Source organism: Trachurus japonicus, chromosome 16 (assembly GCF_045865225.1).
Source record: "Trachurus japonicus isolate A0001 chromosome 16, Traja_1.0".
In the NCBI taxonomy this organism is placed as follows: Eukaryota; Metazoa; Chordata; class Actinopteri; order Carangiformes; family Carangidae; genus Trachurus; species Trachurus japonicus.
Genome location: NC_140922.1, coordinates 17,336,580 through 17,352,303, shown reverse-complemented (window position 1 = coordinate 17,352,303; position 15,724 = coordinate 17,336,580). Strand labels below are relative to the sequence as shown.

Sequence of the window (15,724 nt, the reverse complement as noted above, 5' to 3'; positions counted from 1 at the left end):
ATAGAAAACCCTTTTAACAGGGAAAAATCGGAGAAACCTCAGGGTGAGCAACAGAGGAGGGATCCCTCACCCAGGACGGACAGACGTGCAATAGATGTTGTTACAGACAAGAAAACAGTTTATAGGAAATAGTATTCATTGGTCCTCTCCTCTGTGCTGCTGGTGATTTGAAAGCAGCTCTGTCCGTTTTTTTTGTGTGTGCTGGCACTCGGCCAAACCTAGTTGATATTGTTAACATCTCCCCTCGTAGTTTAGTCCATTGTCCTGCAGTTGACGTGTTACACCCAAAGTCATTAAAATTGAAATGGAATTCATAATGAACCGGTTGTTCACACTGCTAACATGCAGCAGAGCGGCTCAGCCAGTTGTTGCAGCTCTGCCTCGGAGGGCGGCGGAGCTGCGAGCCCACAGGAGCTTCTGCCTCTGCCAAGCTATTGTTAGAACAGCAGCAGTAGCCCAGGGGATGGACCGACTCTATCTCACTCCTCTCTCACTCCCTCAAATGCTTGCTCATTCCGTCTCGTGCACTCGCAGTCACTCCTTTTCACTTTGATCCATCTCTCCATCCTCCTTTCTCTCATCTCTCGCATCTGTGTCTTCCTTCTCTTCTTAACCATTTCTCTCTCTTCTCTCTCAAACATGCATCGTTTCTCTCTCTTCTCACACTCTTTTTGGTTCATTCATTATACAACAGGGATGTTTTATTCATTTTGTCCTCAACCTTGATTTCCTTTGTTATCTAACTTCAGGCGTGTAGCATCACAGCGGCTCAGAGCAGCAGCTACTCTCCTGACCCATTTCTCTCAGCTGTAGTCACTGCAATATGTCAGTTATAAAATAATATGTGACTATAAGCAATGATGGCCCATCTGGATATTTCTGTGACACGGCTAGCTGGCAAGTCTGACAGCAGGAATCTCATTATGCTTTATGGCATTACAAGGTTATCGCGTTCAGTTAGCTCACTGTCAGCAAAATATGAAACCACCACGTCTCCATGTGCCACCAGACAGTCACATAGTGAGTAGAAAAGGGACTCTTTCAACTTTAAGCCCCTGTGTTGGCAGCCGGCCATCCCACTGAAGTGACTTTGAGCAAGACGCAGACTGTGCCAGACCCGCGGATGCTCCTCTGCCTCTGACACATACTTTAACCTCCCTGTGACACTGAAGCAAGAGACATTTCGCTCAGTGAGGCAAATTTGTGTTTAAAGCAGCTGTGTCATCGCACAAAGAAAAACTTCCTTTTAATGATATACAATATGTCATCAGATGTGTAATGTAATATCTATATTGACATTCATATATAGTTATATAATTCAGATTTAGGTGTGACCTATCTGATCAGGAATATTTAGTGTAGTTGTCATCAGACCTGTAGGACCGCTGTGCTTGTGTGCCAGCTCGTCGTTGACATTGACCAGTTAGAGGAACAAACCAATTTCCCATTTCTGAGAAAGGTGTATCCAACCTGAGGGAAAGTGTTTTGAATTTCAATTTGTTAGTCAGTAAATAATAGCACATGGTTGCTTTAATAAATAATGCTCCAGGTTGTTTAGCTAGTTTTTGACAGTTGGGATTGTCGTGCCTTTCATTTCTTCTCCACCTCAAACTGTGCCAGAGTGTGGGCTTTAATATGCACTGAGGCCTGTGTATGCGTCAGCTGTATGTATGAGTAAGCACGCTCCTTCTGTCTTTATGCCTCAGATGGGCACTGAATTTTAGAGGCTGCAGGTTATTTCATTATGCTTGCCTGTGTATATGTAGATGAGTGAGTGTGTGTATGTGTGTGTGTGTGTAAGTAAGTACTGCGTGCTTATTCATGCAAATTGTCGCTGTCGTCCTCAGGTATGAGTTGCGGATGCGGTACCTTCCTAAAGGTTACCTCAGCCATTTCTCTGAAGACAAACCCTCTCTCAACTACCTCTATCACCAGGTGAGACAACACAGACAGAACAAGGTCGCCCTTTATAAATTGAACACATTTTGTTTGTCATAATATATATTATTTTCTTGAACCTGCCTGCTCTGTCACTTCCTCCATAATTTTTACATCTGTCAAGGCTGATAACCTTCACTGTGCTCTGACATGAGAACACCACACTTGACTACTTTCAGCAAATCTTTATCTTTACGGTGTTGTTATAAAATGTTGAGCTGCTGCACTGTGTTTCTCCAGGTGAAGAGCGATTACATGCAACATATAGCTGATCAGGTGGATCAAGATGTTGCTTTGAAACTGGGCTGTTTGGAAATTAGGTAAGTAACACACACACACACATACACATACACTTGTTTTTATGCCCCAGTCAAAAATCAGCTAAATTAATGGTTCTTGACAATTAGGCAGAAATATTCCTCAGAATGTCTGAATTACATTTTTTAATCATCGCCATTTAATCCTGTTTGTACAACATGTCTCCTTCTCTCTGTGAATTATTCAGGAGGTTCTTCAGAGAGATGCCGGGCAACGCCTTGGATAAGAAATCCAACTACGAACTACTAGAGTAAGATGATATTATCCTATTTGGTCCACACTGTAAATCATATTACCTTTCATATAAATGTGATACATGTTGCGATGTTATCCACCTTTTTAGGAAAGATGTTGGTCTGAGAAGGTTTTTCCCCAAAAGTCTGCTGGACTCTCTCAAGGTGAGGTTAAACCACTCAGCTCTATCTGCTCATGATCGTCCATTTTAAGCTCCATTGCCTGATAAAAGAAGTGGCAGAGATTCCTCTTCGGGAATCCTAGTCCTGTTCAGTCGGCCGGATGAGCCAACAGCTATTGGAGTGAGCGGCCGGCCGACTGGCAGGGAGATCAGCTTGATGACTGAGTGGAGCTCTGGCTAAATGTCTGATTATCTGATTGTCTGGAATTAAGTTAAACCTTATGTTGTCACTCACCCTATCAGTTGTCTGTTGTCCATTTCTTGGCTCTGGACCAACTTTCTCCCAGAAAGACTTAATGTCCTCTCCGCTCTCCCCCACTCTCTTGTCAGGCGAAGACTCTTCGTAAGCAGATCCAGCAGACCTTTAAGCAGTTTGCTAACCTCAACGATGAGCAGAGCATCCACAAGTTCTTTGAGATTCTCTCTCCCATCTACCGCTTTGACAAGGAGTGCTTCAAATGTGCTTTAGGGGTAGGGTGACACTTTATTCATAGAGATGATGTAGCATGTAAAGATGAATAGAAATAAGCTCATTCATGCATTTTCAGTAGTGTAAAATATATTCAAACTCTTGGGGGTGGGAGGTTGGAGCCAGTTTAGCATGCACAGGGTAAAAAATGTGCAGCATGGGGTTTCATCTTTAATTTAAATGGTTTGGCAGAAGGATACAAGGAGGGGTTAGGAAATGCATTTTGTGCATTTGTTCCACATTCATGCTCAAGTGTCACTGTACGGTTTTTATTATAGTACTACAGTAATGTTTTATCACTGTTACCTCCTGCATGCAAACAGTCTTCTGTCCTGAAGGACGCTTGATGTCAAAAGTAGTGAAAATAGATGAGAATATTTAGATACACAGTTAGTTTTATATTAAACCATCAATATCACATTTCCCAGCACTGTTATATTAATAAAACAGATAATGTGAAATATGACCTTTACTTTAATGCTTTGTTTCTTCCCCTGCCTTTCTCTCCCTCTCTCTCTCTCTCTCTCTCTCTCCAGTCTAGTTGGGTAATATCAGTAGAGTTAGCTATCGGGCCAGAGGAAGGAATCAGCTACCTCACGGATAAGGGCTCAACGGTGAACACACACACATACACACACAACTTGAACATGAAACTTCTTGGAGGATGTAACTTATCTCATATTGTAAATATACGTAAGCACTTCCTCCAACAAAACACTGATTCCCCTCCTTGCTGTACACTGCGTGCTTTTATTAAAGCTCACTAGAGGGGCTGCTGTTCCCTTTACACACTGCCCTCTGCTGGTTCACCATCAGGTTTTCTCTCATCTTATCTGCTCTCCATGTTCAAAGGTTTCCAGTTTTTCTGGTAGTTAAAGTTATAAAACAAGAAACTGTAGACTAGAAAAAGCCACTTGATTTTACTGTGAAAACTGCACAGCTGCATTAAGGATGTGCTCGCTACGGTGAACGCTTTATTAAGACAAAATGTCAGTGATTTGTCTTTGAGTAACTAAAGCTAACCCTTGCCCTGTTATGGATGGCCTTTATAAACCATGATCACTGTGTTTACCATTGTTTTGTGTAAAATTGTAAAAATTTGTGACAAACTGAGCATCTGTGTTTGTCCCTGCAGCCTACACACTTGGCTAACTTTAACCAGGTTCAGTCCATCCAGTACTCGGCTTTGGAAGAGAAGGACAGAAAAGGCATGCTGCAGCTCAACGTAGCAGGAGCTCCAGAGGTAAAAACACACACTCCCCTTTTCTGCAGTGAGGTGGTTATTTGTGAAACATATTGGCTGAACTTGATATTTAGTTTGGTGCAGGACATTCAGGTGTATTTGAATTTAACCACAAGGGGCAAAGGACTGTTAAACCACTGATTCACATGGAGTTAATGGATTCTAAGCTACAGCACAATATTATCATCCAAAATACATATTTAGAAATGATAATGAAGATATACTATGTTGTATTTTTGTGGGCTTGTAATGATGTCAGACTCATCATATTATCATCCAACTGTGAAACAACAAAATCTTTTTTTGTCACGTGTAACGAATGTGGTATAGTTCGTTTGTTAAACATTGTATTGTTTGAACCACATAAATTGAAGGAACAGCACAAAGACACGTGGGGAAAGTGGGAAACGGTACATGGGAGGGTGAAGGCGAGTGTAGCCATTTGCACTTGTGCCAGCATGAGTGTGTCTGTCAATAGGAGGCGTGTTCGCAGCAGGCTCAGCACAAGTGGAAAAGCATGTGTGCATCAGTGCTAGGGGATCTGTATAGGTTTCTCTGACAGTGTGTGTGTGTGTGTGTGTGTGTGTGCGTGTGTGTGCTGGTAGACGACGATATCACTAATAAAGCTCTCATTGTGTCACTGTGAAGCAACTCTCTGTCCCACTCTTACACCAAACCGTGTGTGTGTGTAGCCTCTCACAGTCACCACAGCGTCGCTGACTACAGCAGAAAACATGGCTGACTTGATTGACGGATACTGTCGACTCGTCTCCTCTGCTACTCACTCCTTCATCGTCAGAGTCCACAAAGGTAGGACTCGTGTATTTTATGCTTCTGTGTTTTTCCTTTTATATGTGTCATTATGTTGTTTTATTCCATACATATGTATATATAGCATTTGTCATATATATTTAAATGGAAACCATAGGCACAGGAAACAATTCCCAACTTGTTTTACAGTACACTATAAATAGTGCACAGGACTAAAACTGCAGTCAGCCATCTTTCAAACAGTAGTCAAGTCTGATTGTGGCTGGTGAGGCTTTATACTTGTCACTTTGAATCACCAGTCTGTGTTTGGTTAGCCTTTTCTAAAAATAACTGTGGCAGCATAGAAATGGTTGCAGTGATGTTGTAGCTCCAACATGAGGCCAGTCTGTACTATTCTGTAACAACTCATGTGTGCGTTTTGTCTCTGCAGAGGGGGACAGAGCTCTGCCGTCTCTACCCAAGTAAGTCTGCCGAGTCTGTTTACACCGACTGTGTGTGCACTTTATCAAGTAAAAACAACGTGTTGTTTTCCTGAGGCATTAAAACCTTTTTTTAAAATACACAGTCCCACCCATGGGACACCTTGGCCTGTAGCCCTACTGTTTGTGTGTTTTGGTTTGTTCTGGAGTTGATATTCACTCAACCTTGACAAATTATACACGTTTGAAAGGCCAAAGTCTCCTGATTCTGTCTGTGCAAAGCATTTTAGGATGCCTGTATCACTGCAACAGCTGGTGATACAGAAGTGTTACAGTGTTGTTGCTTTATCGTGTTTTCCACACACAATGTACCACTACAGGCCTTATTGCTTTATTAATGCAAAAAAAAAAAAACGTGCAGTAAAAAAAAAAAAAGGTCACAAAAAAAGTAATCATTTCATTTTGGGTAAATTGACCCTTTGATCCAGTAACCCGCCCCGTTTAGTGCAATAGTACTGATCTATTAAAAAACATTATCCAGTCTTGTCCTTTATACCAGTGCAACCTTGTTGTTGTTATCTTTTGTGGTTCTTATTCAGTGCTTTCACTCAATTTGTTTTATCTGAATGTGAATCTTGAAGCCAGGAGCTGCCAGATTGGTTCTCAGTGGCCTTTATGATACAGTTTTAGTCTTTGAGTTGCCCATATAGTAGATATAATGATCATTATAAGAGATGAAAGAAGGGCAACACACATGACAGGATGTGGGAGGATCCTTCAGTGCTGACTTCTACTATCTTCATAGCTGCAACTGGCAGCTCATGCAAAACCCACTGGCTTAGATGTTGAACCAAATCACCAACATCATTTTCTTATCTCTGGTGCAGAGTTTCAAATCATGAGAAGCGGATGGAAAAGCGGATGGACGGAGTACGGACCAGAGCCGTCTGTGTCTCAGGTATGATTCCCTTTGACTCTCTCTCTCTCTCTCCCTCCCTCTCTCCCCTGTCAGTTTGCCTCTCTGTCTGCTGCTCTAAATGTCATGAATGACAGTGACTGCGAGGAGTGAGATAAAGGCTTCATAGATATGTGCGTACATACCCTGTTCCCCATATAAAGCCTCATCTGTGTGCGCAGTGAAGAGTCCTTGTCTCGCCAGATGTCCCCATGGAGAGCTTTAGTCACTGTCACTGTGTCTCTGCCCTGACTGTCTGCTGACCTCTGACAAACTCGCAGTTGCACAGAATTAAAATGAAAACGACCCTGAAGTCATCCGATATTATATTTGTCTTGGTTTTTAACAGTGAAACTAATGCACCTCTCCCTTCTCTCCCTCTTGCTGCATGTGGCTTCTGCAGGTCACACTAGTGGCGATGGTAAACATCATTCTTTCTATTAACCCTCCCGATTTAGTAACACTATGGAATCCCTGCTTTGTGTCTACATTTAGTGTACGATGTGTGTGTGTGTGTGTGTGTGCGTGTCCCCCTCGTCTCTTCCTGTGTCTGTTTCTGCGTTATCCGTGACTCAACCTGTTTTTCTTCAACTTGTTTCTGTGGAAAGAATGAACTTTCCATCCCTCCCCTTTCCTCACGTCTGTGCCTCCTTCTCTTTCCCTCTCTATTGTGCTGTGCCGTCCCCATTGCTCGTTTGAAGCCATTCAGTGGCACGGGAGCGTTATTTGTAGTTGTTGTGCATGTGTTTGGAGTCGGGTATGGTGACGGTCTTTTGGAAAGGTACTTCTCTCTGATCATGGTGTGCGTTTCTGATACTATTGGTGTTTTCATTTCTTTGTTTTTTTGGTCTGCGAAGGAGAAGTGTTCACTGAACTTAATGAGTGGCATCCTGTGGTTGTGGTAGTGGATATGGACACATGGGATATAACTGCAGATGTTTAATTGTGTTGTTACATTTTGTTTTGATTGTATTGATTGTCATTTTGTGTTGATAACAGAGCTTCTGCTTTGTGCGGTGTCAATGAAGATGGACTCGGTTTTGTATTGTTTACACTGTCCAAGTTTTGTTTTAAGTCACAAACTAAGACTCTGTGTTTCTCTCTTTTCCCCTCCTCACCTTGACTCGGCTCTGCAGAAACTGACGACTATGCCGAGATCATAGATGAAGAGGACACCTATACGATGCCTTCAAGTAAGTGGACACACGCATGCACACAAACACATTATACGCTGCGTATTTAACAAGAGGAGAAGCGAAGTAGCAGGTGTTTTGTCAGACTTTTGTTCGTGACTGTGTGTGCATGTGAGAATTAGTTTGTGTGCGTCGTAGGTGAGAAGGTTGTTCGGGCGACAGAACGAGGATTAAAGCTCTTTAGGAGACACGATTCATGTGTCTCTATTTGTGTATTTAAAGTCCAGTTGGGTTTAGATCAGGGTGAGGACACATGTTTTCTATCACAAGTCAACGAAAGTATTTGACTGATCAAATTTGTCCCAATCTTATCTTCAATATTTTTGCGTGCGGCCTATTAATTTTGACTCAAAACCAGATAACACAAGATCTTGTTAAAGTACATTGAAGTCACATGAGGAACCACATTAACCTTTGGAAATCAGTTTCAACTGTGGTGCATTTAATGTTTCACCTCCTGTTTTTGTTTTTTGTAAGTGAAAGTAAAAAATATCATACACTAAGCATGTACCCTGCTCAACACCATTATGGTGCCTACTGATCCGCACGGGTGGAACACAGAAAATCCAGATCAACATTGTTGTATAGCAGGGAAAAGAAACTACTCTTTAACATTTGACCACTCTTCGGGGTTTTAAATGATATATTAGGTCTAATTATAAATCTACTCAAACCGCTGCTTTGAATTTAGCTCCTTTTTAGATGGTTGGTGTTTGAATGAATCTACATTTTCCCTCACGTGGTCATATGTCGCAATATTGTATAAAAAGAGAAGCCATATTGACCACATATTACAATTTGTGTATTATTAGCCCAGCCTAGCTGAATTTGTCTTTGCGAGTTGTCACATGATTTAAGGAGAATCACAACTTCCTCTTGTTGCGTTGACTCGTCATCTTGCCACAATGTTTATGTTACAGTGACCAGTTTTCAAAGGACTCCTTGTCCCTCTAATCACTGCTATGTCATGAGTGTTCAATTTGACGATGTGTTACTGTTTTGCTTTTAGGCGTCAGTGTAGAGGCTTCTCTGGTCTTTTGGTTGTTTCTGACCAACTTCATTCTGCATTCTCAGCAATAGAGACGAGATTTGAATAAATCTGAGGGCCTGCTGCGCTGCTGTTGCTGCTGAGTAGTGCCTGTTTGCCAGGTTCAGGATTATAACGCTAAGTGGATGATGCCCCGTAGGCAACATTTAGAGGCAGCAAGGATGGGTGCTATTAACTTCGCCTGTGATGGGGAAACACAGCTGGGGCAGAGTAAAGGTGAACAACATAGTGAAGCTGTTAGGATACAGAAAACTACATTTACTGCTCCCATTTAAACTGCCCCAAAATGCTGCCTGGGTATCATGAGCACATGTTGGTCCATGCAACTAAATTCCAACATGGTTTTGCTTTTTGACCATTCATAAATTATAGCTTTCACTTTTTTTCCTGTGGACCGCACAGTGTTTGTGTAAAAACGCACAAACACATTCAGAGAAAACAAGTGAGACTGACACAGAGGGTGCTCAACGTTCACACCGTTAATCAACAAAAACAAGAATTATTACTGTATACGCGTTATTTTCTAGTTTATTAAACATGATTTGCTTAGAAAGGATCCAGTCAGATCCAGACGCTGACAGATTGTGTGATGGAGTCACATTCAGCTGTTTGTATTCAGACTGAGCAGTTTTTGAGTGTCTGTTTTGGTTTTTGCGAACGAGCAGGTTGCTAAGCAATAAGATGGGTACGTTTAGTGTTGAAGATGTGTTTGCATTTTAAAAGACTCCTTTTATTAACTGCTTACACTTCCTAGTGGTCACCGGCGGTGTGTGTGTCCATTGCTTTGTTTAGTCTACACAGAAACAAACATTAACCCTCTTCAGACAAACCTAAAGGCTTTTACAGTTATTTCATGTATTCAGTAACACCTAACACCTAAAACCACTACATCACAGTAACACCTTCACTCATGGCAGATGTTAAAGTAACAATACTTCACAACCAATAAAGAATGGCTCTTTGTACTCACAGCTAGTTATTTCTGTCTCCTATCACTAACCCATTTTCCCAGAATACTATGGACTAGACCAAGGTAAAGATTGGAACGTACCATTAGTCTGGTTGTATTGTGATGGCTCTTTGATTTGGTGGTTGTTGTGATCCTTTTCTTTTTTTACTTTTGCTTGCGACTGTAAAATAAAAATTCAGAATTTGTTTCTGTATCTGTACCCTGTTGATTTGACCCCCCTCTGTTGATGTTTGATGTGCTGTCAGTTTTTGGCTAAACTGGTGGTAACTTCAGAACTGAGCCCCAGTTGTTGGAAATCAATCTTGTTGTGTATATTAAATATTTAAGGGGAAAGAAAAGGTGGAATGAACTGTTTCCAGATACATTTTTCTTTCGAAAAAAAAAAAAAAAAATCAATAAAACACGAACAACCCACAGCCGTTGAAACCCACTTACTGCTCAGGGTAACAACAACATGGCAAGAGTTCAAGAAAACACTTTTTTTTAAAGATATAATTTAACCAGGCACACTGACTCAGTGCATGTTCCTATTCATAACACCGGCTTAGAGGAGAAAGTGCAGTGGGACCAGATGGTTTAAATAGATACATATATATTTATATACTGTATCATTTTAAACGCAAACCACTAACAAACAAACAGCTTAGTCCCTCTCCATTGTTTTACCATAACTTTTGAACTATCAGGTTACATGGGCGACATTTAGAGGCAAAACACACAGTCATTAATTAAGGCCTAACTGTACATGTTCTTTTGTTATTGTGTGTTGCAGCCCTTTTCCACATTTAGTCCCAGGCATCGTTGTCTCTAAAACTCGCACATGTACCGGACATTTTATAACAGTGATCATAATGAAATAGAAGTTCGTCAAATGTAAACTGACATGTACTGTATAGTTTCATGTATGTTATTTCCATGTGCTGATTACATGGACAAAGTCAGGTCAACAGTCTCGTACCTCTCGGGCAGAGCAAACCACCAGCCGCTCAACAGCCAATACATCACAGGCCTTTTGAGTCCTGTTTTATTGAAATTAAATAGAAAATTGATGCAATTTTAATATTGGCTTCATTTGACGATGAACAGGTCCTGCATCAGCCTGTGAGCCAGTTATGTTTCACTATTACTGTATACAACAAACCTGACTTTATCCATATTAGATTTGAATTAACATAGAAATTCACTCTACATATATTTATATTGAGTGTTACTGGCTGTTTTCTGTCTGCGTTACATGGCATGTCTGGCTGTGGTTTGCTGATGCTGTTGTTGCATGCTGTTGACATTAAGCTACGCTGGTTGCTGTAAAGCCAAGCTTGTCAGAGCGGGCAGCTAGATTAACTATTGTTTTTTTTTTTTTTTTATTATTTGTTCTGTACTCAATTAACCCATGAAGGACTAATAGTGTGTTCTACACTGTGTGATCACATCTGAAATGTTTCTGTTTCAAAATTGATACATTTTGCTGGAGAAGTGTGTTTTAAAACGTGTGAAGCGCTCTGACAAGCTTGGTAAACGCAAGGCCTGACTAACACGTGTATGTGTGGGCATTGATGTGTGTTTGACCTGAAGGTCTGCTCTGTCTGTCCTCATTTGTGTGTCTGTATCTGTGTGCATTCATGTCCGTGTTTATTGTGTATCTAGCACGGGACTATGAGATTCAGCGAGATCGTATCGAGTTGGGTCGCTGCATAGGCGAGGGTCAGTTTGGAGACGTCCACCAGGGAGTCTACATCAGCCCGGTATGTAGCCTCTTGTTATTGTTACTATAAAACTATTTTTTATTTCATCCCACCATAAAGCAAACACGAACACAACCGCTGCAGCGCTGATGATGCTGTTTTGCTCAGAGTTTGCTCTGTTTCTTTGCAGGAGAACCCGGCTCTGTCTGTGGCAGTGAAGACGTGTAAGAACTCGACATCAGACAGCGTCAGGGAAAAGTTTCTCCAAGAAGCATGTAAGCACCGTGTCACGCTACCTGACAGTAGTTACTCATTGTCATCAGTTTGCTGAAGAATGGCTTCTTAAATGAAGTAAATAAAAAAAAAACTTGCTATCCGTGGTTTGACCTTCGTTCCCCTCGTCTTTCCCTGCAGTGACCATGCGTCAGTTTGACCACCCGCACATTGTGAAGCTGATGGGAGTCATCACAGAAAACCCCGTCTGGATCATCATGGAGCTCTGCACGCTGGGAGAGGTAGGAGACTGATGTGGGTTTGTTTCAGGCGTGTGTTAGAAGTGCAGTCAATACATAAAACCCAGGGCAGATTTTTATTCAACATTTGTGTGAAAAGCAGATTAAAAAAAAAAAGATTAATTCAGAAGTCTGGGTTTAAATCAAATGATTAAAAAAAATACCATTTGTGCTTTTATAGTCTGCTTTTTAAATAATTTAAATTGTCTAAGGCACAGAGAGCTCATTTTTGTTTTCCACCTTATTTTGCTCTGGATTCTTGGTGTCATAATTCGGAATTTGGTTTGAGTTTTTTATCAAGTAATACATTTATTTGTAATGTTTATGCTGTATTTCTGATTACATTGTTTTGTGTTTTCTAGATTTAGAGCAAATTTTAAGGCAAAACTTAACCAACAGTGCAGCACACCTGAGTGGCAGAGAACATTCACGCTCATGTTTAAGATTTCATTTTAAATGGATAAAATTGCCAAGTCAGTTCAGTAAGCTGAATTAACAAATAAAGAAAAAAACATTTTTAAACTGATCTCTCAATAAGGAAAATGATCATTTTGCTCCAAGTTCTTCATGTCTCAATGACAGTATGTCTAGAATATGAAAATCACCTCTTCGTCTCTTCCCCCAACCAAATTCTCTGACCATGTTGCATCTGTCTCTGCTGCTTTGAACTGTACGACAGACTCGGTGCACTACCCAACCTTTGGTACAGTTCATGTTAATCTCTTGCCTCGGCCACTGCAGTGCCCTTCTAGCAGGCCTCCCTTTCACAGATGGTCCAGAACGCAGCATCCTGTCTGGTCTTCGATCGGCCTAAAGGCCACGTGTCCCCCAGCTACTCATTGACCTGCAGTGAACAGGAGGCTGCCCAAATCAAATTCAAGTCACTAATGCTTTCCGTCAGAGTGAATTCTGGGTCTGCACCATTTACTTGAACTCAATCATACAGGCTTATGGAAGAATGAGATAAACTGCCCAAATCCAGGCATGCAAAGCTTACAGAGGACTCCAAGCTGTAGCTGCTTAAAAGGGCTTCTACAAAGTACTGAATTAAGGTTGTGAATACATGTATAAATGAGAGCTTCCAGTTTTTTGCCTTAGTATTGAAAAGTTCATGGTAGTTAGAATAGTTGAGTGTAGGCTGATGGGAAAGAACGGTACTGTAATTTTATCCATTTACAATTAAATCCACAATACAAGGTTTGTTTGAATGCTTCCTGTGAAGCCACTGTGAGCAGCAGAAGAGTGGACAGGAGGCAGGACTGTGCTACAGTAGTAAAATAAAGAGCATCATGCCTCCACTAATCTCTCTTTAGATTGTTCCTGTTAACCATGGCACAGCTTGTTTTGTGGGACTGTGCCTTTTATGATGAGCAGCTGCAACTGTGGGGCTGGTATAGTTTTTCTGTCTGTGGACAGATTTTGTCAACGCAACAACAGCATCACTCACAACTGTACAAGATGTTGTCATAAAACTTTACAGGTGAAGGTCAAGTTCCAAGATGAGTCGTGAGCGCTCATGTAATAATAATGTGGTAAAAACTACTGGATGCTCATGTAATAGTAAAAAAAAAAAAAAAAGGAAAAACTAGTGCTCATGTGTGGGAACTCCAACATGTTGACGGCCATCGCAGCTGATGTGATCTCATCGCAAGATGGTGTCTAGTTTTCACACTGTCCTCTTCTCTCTCCTACCACTCTGTCTCAGTTTCTCCATCTGTTTCTCCTTATTCATCTTAAATCTTGTTTTACTTCTTCTGTTTCTCTACTCTCTCTGTCTCTCGCTCTCTGTCTCTTTGTGTGTTTTAATGGCTGTTTTTCTATCTGTGTTTTCCATAGTTACGGTCGTTTCTCCAGGTGAGGAAGTACAGTCTAGACCTGGCCACTCTCATCCTGTACTCCTACCAGCTCAGCACAGCACTGGCCTATCTGGAGAGTAAACGCTTTGTACACAGGTATGAAGGAGGGAATCCTGAAACCACAGAATATCTTAATACAATTTATGGTCCATTAACAAATATTAGTTCAAGGTTTTCTAAGTTAAGTGTGTGGTGTTAACTAACCAGATCACAGAGCAGCTGACTTATTACCAAATAGTTTCCAAATAGTCATTCACAGTGACACCAGGCAGTTGGATGCAAAAGTATATTATAAGTATATTTTATGGCAGATAAACAGATCAAGTTTTTACCACCTAATAGAGATACTGTAGCTTTAAATTTGACATTAATATTTTGCTGAACATGGAGACAGAAAAAAATATTGTTACATTTTTTTTGTATATGACGGCCAAGTCTCAAAAACATTCTGGATCTTGAAGACTAAATTAGGGATACTACTGACTGACCATCGTTTGTTAATAGCAATATAGATTATTACATCATGTAACTAGTGTGAATAAGTGTATAACCTCCTATTTGTCATTTTTAGGGACATAGCAGCGCGAAACGTGTTGGTGTCGACAGTCGACTGTGTGAAACTGGGGGACTTTGGTTTGTCGCGATACATGGAAGATAGCTCTTATTACAAAGGTAACAGTAATACCTCCATACACACTGGCCTCACACCTCACAGATTTTACAGTTTTACAGGTTTTATTCACAGTACTCATGTGACCTGAACTGATCCGTGGTACTGAGATCTCCTTGTCCCTGTGTTTCAGCATCCAAAGGTAAACTGCCTATTAAATGGATGGCCCCAGAATCCATCAACTTCAGACGATTTACCACAGCCAGCGACGTGTGGATGTTTGGTGAGTTGTTTTCTTCCTTTTCTTCCGTTCTGTGTCAGTTTTGTCCTGATGCTTTTGTGCTGTAGAAATTGGTTTTTAAATCTCAACCCAAAGTTTCTCTTTTACCTTTCAGTCTCTTGTTTTTGCACCATTGAAAGACCCAGTAGGGGGTAACTTGTCTCACAGTGACGGTGTTTATGCTGCCTTTCTGTCTTTCCATAGGCGTCTGTATGTGGGAGATCCTCATGTACGGCATCAAGCCTTTCCAGGGTGTGAAGAACAACGACGTCATTGGCAGGATAGAAAACGGCGAGCGGCTGGCGATGCCCCCTCAGTGCCCTCCTACCCTCTACAGCCTGATGACGAAGTGTTGGTCCTATGATCCCAGCAAGAGGCCGCGCTTCACCGAACTCAAAACACAACTGAGGTACTTAACTCTGTGTGTGTGTGTGTGTGTGTGTGTGTGTGTCTTGGTACAGAGGAGATTAGATCTTTTTTTAAATAGATGCTTTAAATCAGTTGAAGAAGTAAAGGATTTAAACTCGCAGGGTTGAGATCTCTTTTCTCCATTTGAGCAAAAAAAACATTTTTATAACTAACTATTGCTCTAGTGCATTTAAATACACAAACTGCATCAAGTATTTTCATCTGTCATTGTTTTACTTATTCTGTCTTTTATAGTCAGTCACTACACTCTGATTCCCACTTGATGTTTTCCTTTGCTACTTCCTGGTTAATAGTTTAGAGATAAAGGACTATTCCATTCTAAATGAGTTTTGTTACACATTCCCAACAGCAGGTGTCACTGTCCATCTGTGTTAATGGGACATGATGAGTAGATCAGACAGACCTTTTTTTTTAAAATTAGGAAACATACTGCGGCCTTTGTCTTTGACTGCTGGTTTAACATCAGAACAGACTGAACCATTAATGATGGATGGACCAGAGAGGCAGATGATTTTCCATTTCCTGTCAAATTCAGGCAGATAAGAATAGAGACTTTTGATTTTTTTTTTTTTTTTTTTTTTTTTCACTTTTACATTTCTTCTTATCTTCATTGAGA

General features: G+C 41.0%; 1 protein-coding gene across 26 annotated transcripts in view; it reads left to right on the top strand.

Annotated features, from left to right (window-relative positions):
* The window catches only part of LOC146972253 (focal adhesion kinase 1-like), a 61,742-nt gene that overhangs the window by 20,430 nt on the left and 25,588 nt on the right, over positions 1 to 15,724 (top strand). For 12 of the 26 annotated variants that reach the window (XM_085802269.1, XM_085802255.1, XM_085802270.1 and 9 more), the window contains 20 exons: positions 1,848 to 1,935; positions 2,179 to 2,258; positions 2,444 to 2,506; positions 2,600 to 2,654; positions 3,002 to 3,142; positions 3,677 to 3,754; positions 4,276 to 4,383; positions 5,076 to 5,193; positions 5,585 to 5,615; positions 6,461 to 6,531; positions 6,932 to 6,949; positions 7,665 to 7,721; positions 9,782 to 9,802; positions 11,384 to 11,481; positions 11,612 to 11,696; positions 11,836 to 11,936; positions 13,770 to 13,885; positions 14,361 to 14,461; positions 14,593 to 14,682; positions 14,884 to 15,088. In XM_085802269.1, the coding sequence (XP_085658395.1) occupies positions 1,848 to 1,935; positions 2,179 to 2,258; positions 2,444 to 2,506; positions 2,600 to 2,654; positions 3,002 to 3,142; positions 3,677 to 3,754; positions 4,276 to 4,383; positions 5,076 to 5,193; positions 5,585 to 5,615; positions 6,461 to 6,531; positions 6,932 to 6,949; positions 7,665 to 7,721; positions 9,782 to 9,802; positions 11,384 to 11,481; positions 11,612 to 11,696; positions 11,836 to 11,936; positions 13,770 to 13,885; positions 14,361 to 14,461; positions 14,593 to 14,682; positions 14,884 to 15,088 (1,725 nt within the window). The remainder of the gene's footprint in view (positions 1 to 1,847; positions 1,936 to 2,178; positions 2,259 to 2,443; positions 2,507 to 2,599; positions 2,655 to 3,001; positions 3,143 to 3,676; positions 3,755 to 4,275; positions 4,384 to 5,075; positions 5,194 to 5,584; positions 5,616 to 6,460; positions 6,532 to 6,931; positions 6,950 to 7,664; positions 7,722 to 9,781; positions 9,803 to 11,383; positions 11,482 to 11,611; positions 11,697 to 11,835; positions 11,937 to 13,769; positions 13,886 to 14,360; positions 14,462 to 14,592; positions 14,683 to 14,883; positions 15,089 to 15,724) is intronic. The other 14 variants (XM_085802258.1, XM_085802271.1, XM_085802260.1 and 11 more) reach the window with 3 other exon arrangements.